This window comes from Macrotis lagotis, chromosome 8 (assembly GCF_037893015.1).
Source record: "Macrotis lagotis isolate mMagLag1 chromosome 8, bilby.v1.9.chrom.fasta, whole genome shotgun sequence".
In the NCBI taxonomy this organism is placed as follows: domain Eukaryota; kingdom Metazoa; phylum Chordata; class Mammalia; order Peramelemorphia; family Peramelidae; genus Macrotis; species Macrotis lagotis.
The window spans coordinates 120,483,414-120,501,854 of record NC_133665.1 but is presented as its reverse complement, the minus strand read 5'-3'; the positions used below and the strand labels follow the sequence as shown (position 1 = coordinate 120,501,854).

Here is an 18,441-nt window from a genome sequence, read left to right as displayed (position 1 = left end):
CCAGCACCAATAAGTGATGGACCTAATATTTGCCCCCAAATCTCCTGCTCCTAAATCCAGAGTTCTTTCTAATGTACTCCATTGCTTCAAAGTCTTTCCCCCCCTCTGTAAAGAGTGTTGATCTATTCTGATGTGAAGTCTTTCATGAAAAGTGGGGTATAGTTTTGCCAAGGTTAAAAGTGTATTTTATAGCCTTGGGATAGATTGATGGTTATTGGTAGATTGTAGATTCACAGCCATGTCTCTGTTATCATTTATTCTAGGCGCCAATTGATCCATAAACAAAACATAACTGTAGCCCATACTTATTTAACACCTTGAAGTTTACAAAGCATTTGCCTCACAGTAATATACCTGTCAGCAAAGTAGAACCATGTACTTTGTTACAACAAGAAGGCAAACTAGCATTACCCCACTTGAGACACCTGCTGACTATGTTACCATGGTGAAGTCAATTAATGCCTCAGGGAGTTTACTTAACTGTAAAATAGTTGTAGTCATAGGTAAACTATTAATTTCATAAAATTGTGAGGAAAATGATTCATAAAGTGCCATAAAATAGGAATTCTGGTCCCATTCTCTGTCAGCAAACATCTGATTCTGCTATTTCACATCATTCTCCTTATGCTTAGATATTTAAATAAATTTTAACCTGAGGTTATCTTGCAGAGTTTCTAATGAGTTTGACTTGAATCATGCACATGGAATGCTAGGAATGAATCACTATGGAAATAATTTCCACTTTCTATGATAGTCTGGGACTAGAATTATAAAATTCTTACCTTCCGCCCAAACCTCCATCACTCCTCCTTGTTTTATTTAATGCAAAAAAGATAATGTTTTATTCATTTAACTGCTTTTAAAATCAATGCTTTGTACCTTTCTCCTCCTTTACCTTTCTCCTTGAGGGCAGGAACCATGTTTTTCCCTTTCATTGTATCCTTGGTACTTAAAGCACTGGCACAGTAAGTCTCTGACAAATGCTTACTGTTGATTAGCTGATTATATAGACCTCATTAAATTAGTTTAAAATGAATTATGAAATGTATGTAGAAAAGATTGTAAACAGAAATGTATATAATGTATGTAGATAAGACATAGTCTATATTATATTTTACATTTGTATATTATCAAATTCACAAATGCATGAAACCTCTATAATTCGAAGGTGTAAGATTTCCTTCCACACATACTGATTGCTCCCCATTTGTGACTTAGTGATAGGACACTGAGAGTTTCCCTGAGGTACAGAGAAGTTGTATGACTTGTTCGATGTTATGTAAGAGCCAAAGATGGGACTTGAGCTCAGTTCTTCCTGTCTGAAAGCCAAGTATTTTATCTACTATTCCTTGCTATTGCTACATGGGTAAAAAATATCAATTTGGATATCAATGGATATAATCTGATTAAAGAAATAGTTATTAGGGATAGTGACCAGACCTGGAATTTCATTGGTCTGGAAAATTTCTAATATAGGTTGGAACCTTCTCTGTAACCAACTGAGTTTTATAAAAATTGCTGCTCCAAGGCCTGAGAGATTAGATGATTGACTAGGGTCACAAACTCAATATGTGTCAGAGCTGGACTTGAACCCAGTTCATCCATCTTCCAAAACCACTCTTATAAACCACACTGCACCTCTCTTTTCTGATGTTTATTAAACACCAATTCTTATCTGGGGCTGGGGCTACAAAGACTAAAATGAAGCATTAAAGAGTTTATGTATTACTGGAATGTATAATATTTTAGGCGACAAGATGATTCAGAGAGGGAGATAGCTTAACTAAAGGGGGTCAGGAAAGGCATTGCATTTAGAGGTAGTGTCTGAGTCTTGAATGTAGTTCTTGAGTTCAAATAAAAAAACTTCATAAAATTTAATCCTGGTATGCAGTTTTTAAGGTGAGTGACCTTAGACAGGTTACTAAACTTTTGGGGGCCTTAGTTTCCTCATTTGCAAAATGAAGGTCTTTTACTCGATGATCTCTATGAGAAAACCTTATCTAAGTTCTAAATATGGCAGATACTGATATTGGTAGATGCTTGATTATTTGAATTAATTTTTTAAATCATTCTTTTACCATCTTGAGCAGATGAGTGAAAATACCTGCAACAAATCTCTAATTTTATTTCGGTAATTCAGTATTGGAGAAGACTGGAACAGTGTTAGTGTTCTCTGCTAGTTATCTGTTGAGATAAAAGATTATATTTAGAACAGGTTCCTAATTCTCATAGAACTAATCTAATAAGTAGATATGACACAAACACAAGTCTCAATAATACAAAATGATATGGTGCTACCTGCATTATGAGAGTTCAAACAAGATGCTGAAGATCCAAGTTATAAAGATTTATGCCCAGGAATTATATCACATTCCTAGAAGAATATCGAGACCCATGCATTTTTTGTTGTATTCTCTATATGTTTGTATTCCCCATATGTTTATCCCTAATGGGAGTATCCCATCCATCCTTCCTCAGTTTGTAGTCACTTCTTATATCCACTCTGATTCAGGTGACTATGTCACTAGCTGATACTTAACCTTGTTTGCCTCAGTTATTCATCTGTAAAATAAGCTGGAAAAGGAAATGACAATACTTTGCTGTATCTTTGTCAAAAACAAAACCCCCCAAAAAACTCCAAATGAACTTGTGGAGAATTGAACTCAATTAAAACAACTCAACAATAATATAACAATTTATTTTGTGATGATTTATTCACATTGAGACTTACCAAGGAACAATTTTGTCTCAAATATTTATTGGTATTGTTATTGCTTAACTGAAAGCTAACTTTTAGTAGACCTCAAAACTATTGCTTCAAGTTTTTCTCAAGAAAACTAGACTAGGGGGCAGGTAGGTGGCACAATGGACAGAGCACTGACCCTGGAGTCAGCAGTACCTGAGTTCAAATCTGGTCTGAGACACTTAAAATTACCTAGCTGTGTGGCCTTGGGTAAGCCACTTAACCCCATTGCTTTGCAAAAACCTAAAAAAAAAAACTAGACTAGTTGAAGACTAGAAAAATAGTGTTTCTTCTACTGTGAAGTTGTAGCTCCTTCTAATAACCATATATGTTATTTAACTTTGCAGTAATGCCATGATGGACCTGCTGGTTGAATTGTGCCTCCAGAACCACCTCAATCCAGCCCACTATACTCTGGAGCTCAGGTCTTTGGAGACTCAACAACCTTTGAGTTTTAAGCCAAATACTTTGATAGGGACCCTTGATGTACACACCATATTCCTGAAGGAAAAAGTCCCTGAAGGCAAGAGCAAACCAGTTCACCAGAAGATGCCTGAGGTAAGTTGAGCCAAGGGTTTGGATGCTGTCCACTTTTGCTCCTTGTGACCAAAGTTATTGATTTTTCAGTGTCAACTTTAGCTCCTGGAAATGGGTCATGTATTGGAGACAGTATTGCCAACAAAGGGCATCACAATGATACATTGATATAATATTGGTAAGAGGACATGATGAAGGCAAAAGGTTTGGTTTTCTGCCTCGCCATTCAAAAAAGGGGAGAACAGTTAAACATTAAGATTCTTACATTTTTTTCTTGCTGTTACCCTTTCCCTCCAACTTCTTCTCTCTGCTTTTTCCTCTTTATTGAAAGTGTTTTTTTCTATCCAAATAAACACCTAGGGGAGTATTGGCTCATCAGAAGGAGACTTCGATTTTTTTAAAAAGTTATTTTCCATAAAGTTGGAACATCATTTGTGCTTATTAAAGTTTTAGGAAATTAAATCTGATTATTGAGAAATGAGGGGGAAAGAGAAAGAGAAAGGGGCAGGATATGTGTGTGTGTGTGTGTGTGTGTGTTATTTACTTTCATCTTGTTATTCATTCTATTAAGATTTCATCTCAACAGATATCTGTTGCTAACTGAAAGTCTAATCTTTTTTCTGTAATGTTCATTACTATTTCTCAAAATATCTTTCATATGTCTATTACTTAAATGAAAAGAAATAAATCATTCTCAGATTACCAGAATTTAAAGATTCCCTGAACTTTCTTAAGAAGTTCTATTTTCATTCAAATGAAGTAAAATGCAAAGGACTTTATCTCCAGATTTATTTGATCCATATAGTTAATATCATATTTATTAAATATGGAATATTCTTCTATTAATTGTTATAACTTTAGCTCATAGGTTATTTTTTTTGTTTTTTTTTGCAAGGCAGTGGGGTTAAGTGACTTGCCCAAGGTCACAAAGCTAGGTAATTATGGTGTCGACTTTGAACTCAGGTCCTCCTAACTCCAGGGCTGGTGCTCTATCTACTGTGCTACCTGACTGCCTTCTCATTGAGTATTTCCTAAAGAAATAAGGAATTAAATTCTTCCTATTAGAGTTACTCATTAGAGAGGAAGAGGATAAGCATTTTTAAAGTGCTTACTATATATTAGACACTATGCTATGTGCTTTTGCTCTTTTAATCCTCACGACAAGCCTGTGAGGTAGGGGCTTTTACTATTCCCATTTTACAATTGAAGAAATTGTCACAGTATATTTAGACTTTAATATCTGGACTGAGACTTAAAATTTTAGTTAGTTCTCTTAACATAATGAAAGCACTGGTACCAAACTTCAGACTTTGGGCAGCTTTATTTGGGTGAGCCTTCTGAATTATTTGGTCTAAATCAGTTCTCCATAGGCCTAAAGAATCAGATTCAATCAAATTATTTTCTTATTTTTCCTGATTTCATTTGCTGCTTTTTTTCTTTAATCTTATTTGATCAATTAAAAATATGTATATATATATATATACATACAAATATAAATATATCAATTTATATATGTATAGAAAACACATAAATGCATATATACAATTACATGTATATAAATATAAATATATGTATTATGCATCTTACCCAGATAAATAAATGTTTATTACAGCCAACTTCTTAAATAGCATTCCTGATGACCTTTTGCAAAAAAATGGTTCTCTTTAAGTTGAATTATTTTCACCTCTCTAAAGCTATACTGATTCATAGGCAGATAGACTTATATTCATGTAGAATCTATTCTGTGCAAATCTGATCAGAACTATTGAACCATAATCATGTATGCATAGTTGGTGACTTCTCAGTTCTTTCTTGGTTCTTGATTGTCATTTTTTCATCCTCCTGTTAGCTTGTTTTTTAATGGAGAAACTTACAAGAAGAATTGATTTTTCAGTACCTCCCTTTTGTAGCTTTATTTAATATCAACCTACTGGATTTGTAGCAGAAGTGTTAGGGCTGAATAACTTTCTGTCTACCTTGTTCTCTATCCTTTTGTAGGTAGGTAGGGAAATGTTTAGACTTTTTTTTTTTTTTTTTTGGTAAGACAGTGGGATTAAGTGTTTTGCCCAAGGTCACATGGCTAGGTAATTATTAAGTGTCTGAGGTCGAATTTGAACTCAGGTCCTCCTGACTCCAGGGCCAGTGCTCTATCCACCGCATCATGTAGCTGCCCCAAGACCTTCTTCTTCTCTGACATTTCTATTTCAGAAGTCCGTGCGGCTGATAGTGAACTACCTGCGAACACAGAAGACCGTAGTACGAGTGAGCCCTGATGTCCCACTACAGAACATTCTCCCAGTTATTTGTGCAAAATGTGAAGTCAGCCCAGAGCACGTCATTCTCTTAAGGGATAATATTGCTGGGGAGGAACTGGAGCTTTCAAAGTCACTGAATGAGTTGGGAATAAAGGAGCTCTATGCATGGGACAACAAAAAAGGTGAGAGCCAAGTTGTGTAAGTTATTTTCCCTCAAAACTTTAGTTTCCTAATCAATAAAATGTGCGGGTATGAGTTCTTCCAACACTAAGTCTCAGATGCAACAAGAAAGCCATAGTTTCAGTTTCAGCAACATTTGTGAGTGGATGGTGCATATCAATGCTACATGTTAGCCCACAGTTAATTTTCCTACTTTTACACATTTTGACTAGTTTTTTTAAAAATAGAGTTTGCTTAAGGACACAATACAAGCAAAATTAATCTTCCTACTTTCACAAATTTTGACCAATTTCAAAAATAGAGTCTGGTTACACACACACACACACACACACACTCTGACTCTGTTGGTTAAACACATACATTGTTTTGTGTCACTCCCAGAGTAGATATTTGAATTTACAGATATAAAAAGTACATTATAAACTAACACTTCACTAATTCAGGTCAATAAACTGGGAAAGTAGACCCTCTGAATTAGTTATAGAACCCATGATTATACAGTGTTTTTATTATGTCCACATACATATAATTAATCAGCAGATAAGGGAATGGGAAGAATGAAAGATGAGTGCACAATTATTAACTTAGGAGACTGGGGAAAGGTTGGGTGGGAAGTTCCATGGTTCTTAAATATAGAGCTAGAAGGGACCTTAGATTCTGAGTCCAGTGCTCTCATTTTACAAATAAAGAAACTGAGGCTGAGAGAAGTTAAGTGACTTGCTAAAGAGTCACACAACTAGGAAGTGTGAGAGACAGGATTTGAACTCAGATCTTCTGCACCCAACTCTATTAATTGCAACACTTCATTGAAAAGATGATGAGTTTAGTTTTTCGATGTACTGAGTTTGAGGAATTGGTAAGAAATCCAAAGTAGAAGGCATTTGTAAGTATGGGAAGAACTCTAGAGAAAGGTTGAGGATGGAGATTCAGATTTAGTCATCTCCATGGAGGAAATGGATAATCGAAGCTAGCAGAATAAAGATTTCTAAATGGAAGACTATTAGGGGACATGAGGAAAAGCCAGTGAAAGACACAGATAGAAGTGCAATTCCATTAGACAAACTTCTGTGACTCCAAGGGAGGGACCTGATATTAAAAAGAGAAAATTTGCTCCTTGCCACAAAGAAATCACATGCCAGAAAGGGAAATGAGGACAGATAAAAAGATCAGAAAGTTTTTAATCATATACCTGAATTCCTCTCTCCTCTCCCCTCCCTCATTCCCCCAAAATAAAAAAAAAAAATACATCAAATAAGGACCACAGACTTTCCTTCCTTAAAATGAATTTTTTGTTTTGGAAAAAATCTTATTTTGAGAACAATGAATTTTGCCATTTTGGTTAGAATTTTTTTTGCAGTATACTTATTAAACCTGAATGAGAAAACTCTGGGAGTGTTCTTAATACTCCTATGCACGATATGGTTGTGTGACATAGGATGATGGACTTTGAGCTGGAAGGGACCTTGTAGACATTTAGTCTAACCCACCATAGTACGAATGAGTAACTGAGTCCCAGAGAGGTTACAGGTAATATGAGTTTGCCTGGTTATTAGTGAGATGAATAAATTCCCGGTGGTGTTTGAAAGATTAATGCAAAACACTCTACCAGGAAAAGGTCAGATGAACCCTGGTTTTTCTGGATTAATTGATCTCTTAGTTTATGGTTTCCTGTAACATAGCCCTGCTGTGGAACAGGTAAAACAACCCAGATACCAGCATAGCCACCTATTGCCAAGGGATTCCCTGCCCTTTGGACTAACAGACAAATAACTTCCATTTCAGTGTCAGGCAGACAAAGCACCCAACCCTGAAAGGGAGGAAGGATTTCTTTTCCTTGCTCTTTTTTTTAGATAGTCTCCTCCCTCCCACTCTAACTCCTTCCCCATTTCAGATTTCTGTTGAACTGCATTAGTATCCAAATAAGTGGATAATTCACATTTTTGGGGTGCTCCCCTCCCAGCTGCGTGGAGGAATATTCAGGAGAGTTCCTCTAGGATGATCACTTTACCACTGAATCAATTGATCTCCCTTCTGTGGTTTCCTGAAGCTTTGGGATTTAAAGTTGATAGCTGAAATAATTCACCCCAAAAAAGAAGCTCTCCTGCCCTCTACTGTCGCAAAAATTCTTAGCAGCTGAGAAATCAACCTAAAAAACAACAGCCTTGTCCAGTTAGCTATAATGGAAGCAGATACTCTGAGTTTGAACATCAATAGAGAAAGACAGTATGGTGGAATGAGGAGAAATTAGACTTAAAAGCCTAGAAAGATCTGTATTCCAATCCTGTCTTCAACAATTACTATTTCTGAACATCTGAAAATCAGTTTCCTAAAACTTCAGTTTACTATTCTGTAAAACAATATTAGGAATGGAGATAACACCTCCAAGAGTAAATGAAATAAATGTAAAGAACTTTGTAAACTTCTTTCATTATTATTATATCTTTGGTTTTGCCATCTGTGATTGTTTTTTGTTTGTTTGTTTTTAACTGTTTTTCCTGCTTGTTCTCTCATTGGCTACTTTTTCTAGTTCTTCTGACCAAAACTCAATCAGAACCTTCTCTGGTCTATCGAGGTACAGTAAAGGAAAGCTTAAGATGACAGTTGAGCCCCTCTCTGGGAACTGCTTTGCATGGCTCTGTTTTAGAATGCAGTATTTGGGTGGTGACTGTATAATATGGAACATAATGAAATAAGACAGTTTGTATTTCCTGTGGATTTGGGGGTGGGAGGAGGAGGGTTGTGTGTTGTAACTGCATCATGATTGATTACATCCTTTCCTAATGCCCTTTGGGGAGGAAAAGAAAAGAGGGGAATATCCATTGTTTGAAAATCTGCTGTGGTGATCTCAAATGTTTGTGTATGAGGCAACCTTAGAAAATGAACACTTCATGAATCATTGACACCTCACCCCCCATCAAGTAGCTGTAAGCCTCCAGGTCAAGACCCAGGTCCGACATGAAGCATAAACGATCAGTTTTCCACATTCTTATCTAGCGTCACTGTAGATAGAACTTTGTGCTACTAGGAGTACACACATAGAAACTTTCCCTCCTCAGAGGGCGTGGGCCGTAAACTTTTTTTTTATTTTATTTTAGTTTGAGTTTTTAGTCCATGTTTTTGTACTTATGTTGTTTTCTTTGTTGATAATTGATATTTTTTTTTAAAAAATGAACATCACCAAAGGAGTTCTGAAGTCACACAGAAATCCTGTGCTGTCCTATGAGAAGACTCAGGACTGACTGACTGCCTTTTAGAAATAAGGAAAGGAGACCTCTTTGTACATTGTAAAGGAAATTGAATTTATAGCTAGAGGTCCTGGGTTTGAATTATGGGTCTGGCAATTTATTTACTGTGTACAAGTTATTGGTCCCTCAAAACTTTAGTTTCTTAATCTACAAAATGTGGAGGTGTGAGGTCTTCCAACACCAAAAGTCTTTGATGCAACAAGAAAACCATAGTTTTGGTTTCAGCAACATTTGTGAGTGAATGGTGCATATCAATGCTATGTGTTAGCCCACAGTTAATCTTCCTACTTTTACACATTTTGACCATTTTTTAAAATAGAGTTTGGTTAAACACACACATACACACAAAATTAATCTTCTTTCACAAATTTTGACTAACTTTAAGAATAGAGTCTGGTTAAACACACACACACACACAGTTGCTTTGTGTCACTCCTAGGGTAGATACATGAATAAACTAACAATTGACTAATTCAGTCAATTAACTGGGAAAGTGGACCCTCTGTATTAGTTATAGAACTTTATTATACAGTGTTTTTATTACATTCACATGCATATAATTAATCAGCAGTCCACTTTTAAATGCATTCTACTTGTCAGACACTGTACTAAGTACTGGAAATACAAAAACAAAATTGAAACCAGTCCTGCCTTCAAGGAGATTTTGTTCTGTTGGGAGAGGTAGGTACAAGTAGTCAGAAGATGTTAAATGTAAATATGAGGTCCTTTTGAGGGAGAGTCCAAAGCTGGGAGCATCTCACCAAAGATGAATGAAAAGTTGGAGGTGCCCTGGAGAGAGACAGGGAAGTTTGAAAGAAGGAAAGCTGAAGAAGCCCATGGAACATCATCCAGTGAGATGTCTGGAAGTCATTTGGGGGTGGTGAAGGACTGGAATTCAGGAGGACAAGGGCAGTCTATATGGTTAAATGCTTGTTGAGATTGATCTGGATTCGATTTTATCATGTATAGAGCAGAAGATTACCCTTCTGACTTTTCTTTCTTCAATTTACCATTATTTTTAATTAATAATATTCAAATATATAATAGTTTGCTTTTCACTTCTTTCAGCTATATACTCATGAAATTTCCTAGTCATATAATGTCCCAGGAAATCTGGGTCTATATGACCAACTCAGATTCCATTAGGAAAAATCTAAAGTTATGTTTTTCTACTTTCTGAGACTGATTTCTCCATACCAATTGCATTGCCCGAAAGCCACCTGCTTCCATGTCCCACTTCTCCTTCTGGAGCCAAAATAAACCTAAAATAAATAATAAAATAATAAATAATAAAATAACCTAAAATAAAAATAGACAAAGTCTATTTTATCACCTCAGCTTATAGTTGAGGTCAGAGCCTTGTGGAGTTTTAGTCAATTGGTAGTTATGGCAATAAAATAAAGTACCCTTTGCCTTGGGAAGCATATGCTGTTTCTGATGCTAAAAAGTGATAGAACTTTTACTACCAGACCTAAACCATAAGATGAGCACTAAACTTATGACTTCACTGGCACAGGAAACTCTCAGATGAAGAACCTTTCTACCCAGGCAGGCTGGCACCCTTTCTATAACATTCTTAGAGTGGTATCTAGTGCACCAAGAGGTTCAGTGACTTGTGATCATACAACTAGTTTGTTAGAAGCAGTACTTGAACAAGATCTTCCTAATTTTGAGGTCCTCCTCCTGTATCTTGCCTTTTGGAATTAATACAGCTATTTTATATTTGAGAGGAAGTCTAGTACAGAGTATAGAAAGCACACCTGAACATCAGGTAGAGTTGGATTCCAGATCCCACTTCTTATAGCCATTGGACAAGACACACCATTTCAATGGCCCCAAACAATTCTTTAAGCTTTTAAGTTTCTGTAGAGATACAGAGATGCATTGGTAAATGGAGTTTCCTCATTGAGAGTGCCTTATATTTACTGATCCAGTATGATAATTCAAGATTTTTTAGATAATCACTGAAACTGTACTATCCCCAATGTGTGTTTGCATAATCTATATTTCATAAAACTTTGTTTGACACAGCTCTATTGTCTTTATGTATCCTGGAGAATTTAGGTAAGATTGTGACTAAAAAATCTTTTAAAGAAGATATTTAAGTTAACTTTTTTCCTTTAGATGAGTTTGCATAAAGACCCCTGATGTAGTTGTACATACATTTCTGAGATTAAGAGTTTTCAGTGAAAACATGAATACTATTCAGATAACAGTTTTAGAGAGGTTCACATTTTCCTTAGCTTATCTTTCTTCTTGAATGTTCATGAACTTTAACTTTGCTAACAATCTTTTTCCTGTGTGCCATAACATTTCTAACTTCAGGCATGAATTCTGGAGTGAGTAGAGTCTGGAATAAAATAATCCTTAAATTGATTTGGGGAGGTAGCACCTCAATCATCCTAGTTTATAAAATAATAATCTCCAGCTGGTGGAGCTCTGGTTGTTGTAAACATGCAGAGAGACAAGCTGCCTGCAAGCACAAACAATTCTTTCTTCTTCCTATCTACTTTAATTTACCCATCAGTAAAATGAAGATAATAATAACTGCTCTTCCCACCTCCTAGGATAATTGTGAGACCCAGATATATGATGAGTATAATCTGTTGATTTTGTGAAATATTATATACATTGTTAATAGGGGATTTTTATAGAATGCCATAAACTATGGAAATAGAGAACTTGTCCTCATTGTTCCAGTGTTTGACTTAGGTTCCAGCCACCAAAGTTTAAGGAGACTTTAACTAGCTTAGCTGCTGGAATAGCTCGAGTTTCTTTGCTTTACAAATCTAGATACTAGTTTGTTTTTTTCTTTCTTTCTTTCTTTCTTTCTTTCTTTCTTTCTTTCTTTCTTTCCTTCCTTCCTTCCTTCCTTCCTTCCTTCCTTTAGATTTTTGCAAGGCAGTGGGGTTAAGTGGCTAGCCCAAGGCCACACAGTTAGGTAATTATTAAGTGTCTGGTCAGGTACTCCTGACTCCAAGGCCGGTGCTCTATCCACTGCTCCACCTACTTGCCCAGATACTGATATCTTTCTAATGCACATGTAACAGTAATATTAATGGTGATATATATATATATATATATATATATATATATATAGAGAGAGAGAGAGAGAGAGAGAGAGAGAGAGAGAGAGAGAGATTGATTTCGATACATATACATACACCTTTGACATTATTTTGACATTATCAGAGAGCCTGGCAATGGGATGGATAGTGACAAATCTTCAGTCAAAGGCAATTGGAGTTTGGAATACTTACAATTTTTAAATATGGATACTTTTGACAAAGATAATTCAATTTTGATGCACAAAATTAGAAGGTACTTTTAAACAACTCTTTCCCCTGCCTCCCCAATAGAGAAAGAGAGCCCACCAGAGAATATAATCATGGAAGAAAAACTGCCCAGACTGAAGGAGATCAGGGAAGAGATTTGGTAATGGATCTAGTAATGTAGGTCATGAAAGTTTCTAATTTCAGTTTCTGATACCATCAGTGTTGTTCTCTGAACTGAAGAGCAGATTTTTTTTCAAACAGAAAGTGTTGTTGTACCTCATATAATTAAGTCTCTTTGATCCCATATTTAATTCCTGAAGCATGGCACCTATTACACTGCTCCTATAGTCCCTAAGGCCTGAGAAATTTCTATTTAGAACACTATTCACTCCCACCCACCTATCCCCCAAAATGCCTTTCTTCAAAAATTTGTTAAAGATGTCTAACTTGCAGGGGAAAAAAAATCCTACTTGGGTTTATTTTCATTCCTAACTAGGTTTCTAAGGAGTTAGACAGTTATCACTAAACTACTAATGGAAGGTAGGCTCACTTAATACTGTTTGGTTTTTTAACCCTCTTCAGCTTGTGTTTTAAAAAGTTGGAAGTTTTTGAAGTCTTAAGTCCTCAAGATTTACCAGTGAGAAATGACTCACCAATTTAATTATTTTCAGAAACCTATAGAAAATCACTGGGCAGTGATGTCATGGACAAAGAGAAGAAGAAATTTCTGGGGTTTTTCAAAGTCAGCAAAAGAGGCAATAAGGTAATTGAACTCAGATGCTTTTCCTTGTTTGTTATAACATTAACATATAACATTACAACAACATTGTGTGTCAAATGCTCTCTTCTTTTCAAAGAGTATTTTCAGAAAATGAATTCCTTGAAGTATACATTGACTAATCACTGATTTGCAAAGTATGGCTCACAGATCAATATATTTATGATTTCTGAAATAACTCCAGGTGTGAGTTAGAATAAATTGTGTGTAAAATTCACTCCCTTTCTTTTTTTTTTATTTTTATTTTTTTTTAGGTTTTTGTAAGGCAAATGGGGTTAAGTGGCTTGCCCAAGGCCACACAGCTAGGTAAATATTAAGTGTCTGAGACCGAATTTGAACCCAGGTACTCCTGACTCCAGGGCCGGTGCTTTATCCATTGCTCCACCTAGCTGCCCCAACCCCCTTTCTTTATAAAAAACTGGAAATCATGACCTCGGAACCCAGAGCCCTTGATTTTTGACTCCATACAGCAATGTCTAAGGAGAATTTAACCAACTCAATCTCTGATACTTGGATGTTCTTACCTTTACAAATTTTAATGAAGTATATTTGCCTAGTAAGCTCTTCCATTGTCATATGGAATATAACTCATAATATTTACTTCTCTTTATAATATTAAATGTTTTTAAGTTTGGTATTTTTGGAATATCATTGGGAAACTTTTCAAAATTAATATGTTCACTCACTAGATTCTGAGAGAAAAGAGATGATTTGATTGTTACATAAGAAACATTTGTTTTATGATATCATACATAGCTGTTGAAAGCTATTAATGTTTTCTTGACTAAGAAAAGAGAATATCTAGTAAATATATGTTTGTATGTTTAGTCAGTGGAACTTGTATTGTTTTCTTTTAATATTTATGTTTCATTTATCCTCAGTTTTCTTCATTTAAAAAAAACAAAGTATAGGGGTGGCTAGGTGGCACAGTGGATAAAGCACCGGCCCTGGAGTCAGGAATACCTGGGTTCAAATCTGGTCTCAGACACTTAATAATTGCCTAGCTGTGTGGCCTTGGGCAAGCCACTTAACCCCATTGCCTTGAAAAATATAAAACAAAAAAGTATTTGAATGCTTTATTTTGGCACCTTTCCAAATGATAAATTGGGGTTTTGAATGACAAAGCATTAAAAAAAAAAACCTGAGGGGACCAAAATAAAGTCACAGATGATTTCACTGAGGCCTCAAATTCATTGATATATGTTGACTAGGGGATGGAAGAATTAGAACATTCTGATTCCCCTCATTGCTTTTGGGAAAATATGTTAAATATGGTATAAAGAGAATTGAGAGAGAGCAGAGACAATTTTACAAAAACTATTTATTTACTCTTTATATCTATTATATTCCATTTTGCTTTCTATATTTATAGTATTTCTGGAATTTCTTGCTATTAGCTAAAGGACAGCTTGGTGGAGTAGTAGATCAAGTACTGGACCTAGAGGCTGGAGGACTGATTTTCCTGAGTTCAAATTCACATAAAAATACCTATTTCCTGAGGTTGTTGTGAGGATCAAATAAGATGATATATGTGCATTGCAGATCTTACAACCAAGGGTGTGCTGGTAAATATTTAACAACTGGATATCTGGAGAAAAAAATATGAAAAGCAACATACTCCAAGTATAATCAGCATTATTAACATTTTCTTTTATCACTTTCTTAAGCCTAGACAATCAATAAAATAATAAATTAAGTCCTGTTTTATAGCCTTGCCAAGGTATAAATACTTACTAGAAATTTAACTTTGAGCTCTTAGGAGCTGATTCAAGCTGGCTACGGAATACTTCTGTTTATATATTGCACTGTGTAAATGCTAGCCTTTGTTTGTTCAACTTTTCCTATTAGTTGGATTGTTTGGTCCCTTCCCTTTATATCACTAATTTCCTATTATTTTTGCTCTCTTCTTTTGTATCAACGTGTGTGTTAACTTTCTGTTGGATGTATGTGTGTCAGCTGTTGGATGAATAAAAAAATGTTTTGTACTCTGTAAAGAAGGTTATCATGATAGCTTGGTCATATGATATTTGGAAAACTTAAAAGTACTTTTGATCCAGTATCTCAGTTATTTAACTGCTCACATTAAGTTTCTGATGCACTTTTATTTTTTAAGGCAATGAGGTTAAGTGACTTGCCCAAGGTCACACAGCTAGGCCATTATTAAGTGAGGCTGGATTTGAATTCAGCTCCTCCTGACTCCAGGGCCAGTGTTCAATCCACTATGCCACCTAGCCACCCCTCACATTAGGTTTCAGAATCCCAAACCTCTTGCTCAAATAACTATGAGGTGGTGAGTTTAGAGCTTATTCCCATTTTACAGGTGGAAGAATTGAATCAAAGGGTCAGAGAGTTTAAATGAATTGATATTTCCCAGTTACATAGCTAGTAAGAGGAAAGTCCAGGATTTAAATCAGATGAGTTTCTGTAACCCTACTCATCATAGCAAAATTACATCAGCCATATAGCAGCAAAACTAGAAAAATTCCTTCTTAACCAAGACTAGTCAGTGGTTTGTTAAGCTAAGGTCCTAAATTTCCTTATGTTCTCTTTTGTTCTACTTTCATAAAAGGTTCTAAAGTGTGGTGATTTTTAAAAGTAGTCATGACACATTAATTCCCCTAATATGCCATTGTAATTGCCAAAATAACACATACTTCTCATCTGTGTAGGGATTTGAGTTATTAATGAGATTTTTCAGTATCTTAATATCAGAGAAATGGACTATGTGCTAAAATAAGCCAAACTCTGCAGTTAAACCAAGGACTGGTAATTTACAAAAGAAAGTATGTGGGGCGACTACGTGGTGTAGTGGATAAAGCCACTGGCCCTGGAGTCAGGAGTCAGGAGTACCTGGGTTCAAATCCGGCTTTAGACGCTTAATAATTACCTGCTGTGTGGCCTTGGGCAAGCCATTTAACTCCATTTGCCATGCAGAAACCTAAAAAAAAGTATGTTATTTTACAAAGGAAAAAATAGTGTAACCCCAAGAACAAAACTATTTTTTACATGATATAGCAATCCCTCTCTTTCTCCTCTTCTAACAAAAATTAAATTCAAGGAAAGAATCCATTAAACTCACCTTCTTATATCATACAAAAATTCAGTAAAAAAATTCATGCTTTTATTAGACTCAATAATCTATATCAGATTACTTGCTGTCATAAGGAAGGGAGAGAGAAGGGAAAAAGATAGAAAAATATGGAACTCAAAATCTTACAATCAATGAATGCTGAAAGCTATCTTTACATGTAAAAATTTAAAAAATAAAAGAGTATCTTATTTAAAAAAAGAAACTCATGTCATGCACATATTTGTTTCTTGCTGAATTTATCTTACATCTGTGTTAATGTAGGAAAAAACTAGAACCTTGGTTGATTGGTCAATGCTACTTTAATAAACTCTTGGGAAAAGTGATATAAAATAATCCCCTCTCTTTCTGAAGTTTTCAGAGTCATAAGAGGTAGCAAAAGATGCAATAAAAGACAAATTAGGAAATCTCAGAAACCTGATAGACATCTATTCCAACTCATAACTGAGTAAGATACTCTTTTATGGGCAAAAATAGAAACAACTAAAAGCTAAATACAGCTAGAGAAAAAAAGTACAGCAACATGTCAAAGTGGTAGTAACCCTGGACTCAGGATTTCAAAATGTTACCTAAGTAAGTAGTATTCATGCTCTAACTTTTGCAGATATTGGTATCACTAACATTACCTCTTACTCATAACTAATCCTCAAAGAATCCATAAGATAATTTGACTTTTAATTGATTTTGGTAGTCTTTTGGATGTCTGCTTTTACAGATTGTTTTGCTGATTATTTGTGTTCTTAAATTTTTTTCACATTATTCTATGGGTACCTTACTTGTGTTCCAGGCTGAGCAGCATGGGATGCTAAGAGTGGAGAGTGATGAGGATATTTTAAAGTCAACCACTGAAAAGAACTTTAATGTGAGTACTAACCCTGCTAATAGGTGCTTATAACTAACCACACCTATAGGACTGGCTGCCATAATTGAGAAAGAGGAAATTAAAGTTATGGATCACATCATAGTCCATGCTACTGGTTCTTAAAATATCTGTGTTAGTACCCATTCTACACATAAATGAGTGTGTGTACGTATACATACACACACACACACACACACACACACACACACACACACGCTACCCCATATTGTTAGCTTTTCATCAGTGTCAACAATAATCACTCTGTCCTAAGCAATTGACCATTCCAACTTAGACATTAGAATCAGGCAAATTCAAAAGTATTTTTGGAGGTAATAGAAATGAAAGCCTGCAGTAACTATGGAAGTCACTAGGTTTGTGAAATTTCAACTTATGGGCATGATTCTCCCCACCTCTCTCTCATGAAATGACCAGTTCAGAACTGCTCATTTTATAAAGTCTAATTTTCTTTATTTTAACTGAGTTGTGTCTCAATTAGTGCAAATAAGAAACCAAGAAAATAATCTCATTATTCAAATTTGTATTGCATATTTCAATTGGGCTAGAGCCAGCTATCATATTTTATGCAATTATACACCTTGTTATCGTTGTTTTCGGGGCAGTTAGGTGACACAGTAGATACTGTGCCAGGTCAACAGTCAGGAAGACCTGAGTTCACATCTGGCCTCAGACTTATTAGTGTGACCCTGGGTAAGTCTCTTAACTCTGTTTGCCTCAGTTTCCTTATCTGTAGAAGGACAATAAGGGAATGACAAACCATTCTAGAATCTCTACCAAGAAAACCCCCCAAAAGGTTGAACATGACTAAAAATGATGAAACAGCAAAACAAGTGTAACTTTAAATGATGTAAGCTTGAATGCCTGTACCCATCTCATGGTACATCTTATTTGTATCTTAAAACCTGACTGATATTGAGTTTCATGGCATAAGGACTAACATCTAGAAAATTTATGATCAGAAAAGGTGGCATATTGATCATTCTGTGACAGCAAGAGAGAGAACTGGAACCTATAAAATGTTTGATGACCAAGAAGAGGATCATTCTGCATATTGGTATGGCTCTTAGAGGTTTCATGGGAAAACATGAACAAGAGCACAGGATCAGTTAGTTCATCAGTCAACAAGCATTTAGGTATTTGCTGCAGTATGTTGGGTATGGGAAATATGAAGGGGAATAAAAACAAAACAATATTTGCTTTCAAGGAGTTTACATTTTATAAGGAATGATAGATGTGCATGGAAATACACACAGAGAAAAATTCCTACATCAATGAAATATTACCCATAAAGCATAAAAGTGCCATTGCATTATCACTTCCCTTCTGCAAATTAGTTATTAAATAAATATTTCTTAAATGTCTTCTATTTTTTCCAGGCACTATGATAAGTTCTGGGGAGGTAAATGCAAAAATGAAAGAATCCCTGCCCTCAAAGAGCTTGCATTCTATTGGAGGAAGAT

At 35.4% G+C, this 18,441-nt stretch overlaps 1 protein-coding gene across 15 annotated transcripts in view; it reads left to right on the top strand.

The window, feature by feature from the left end:
* COBL (cordon-bleu WH2 repeat protein) overlaps positions 1-18,441 on the top strand; it is a 330,921-nt gene that overhangs the window by 120,441 nt on the left and 192,039 nt on the right. For 8 of the 15 annotated variants that reach the window (XM_074198296.1, XM_074198307.1, XM_074198306.1 and 5 more), the window contains 5 exons: positions 3,091-3,301; positions 5,489-5,717; positions 8,243-8,287; positions 12,907-12,998; positions 16,889-16,963. In XM_074198296.1, the coding sequence (XP_074054397.1) occupies positions 3,091-3,301; positions 5,489-5,717; positions 8,243-8,287; positions 12,907-12,998; positions 16,889-16,963 (652 nt within the window). The remainder of the gene's footprint in view (positions 1-3,090; positions 3,302-5,488; positions 5,718-8,242; positions 8,288-12,906; positions 12,999-16,888; positions 16,964-18,441) is intronic. The other 7 variants (XM_074198308.1, XM_074198299.1, XM_074198297.1 and 4 more) reach the window with 3 other exon arrangements.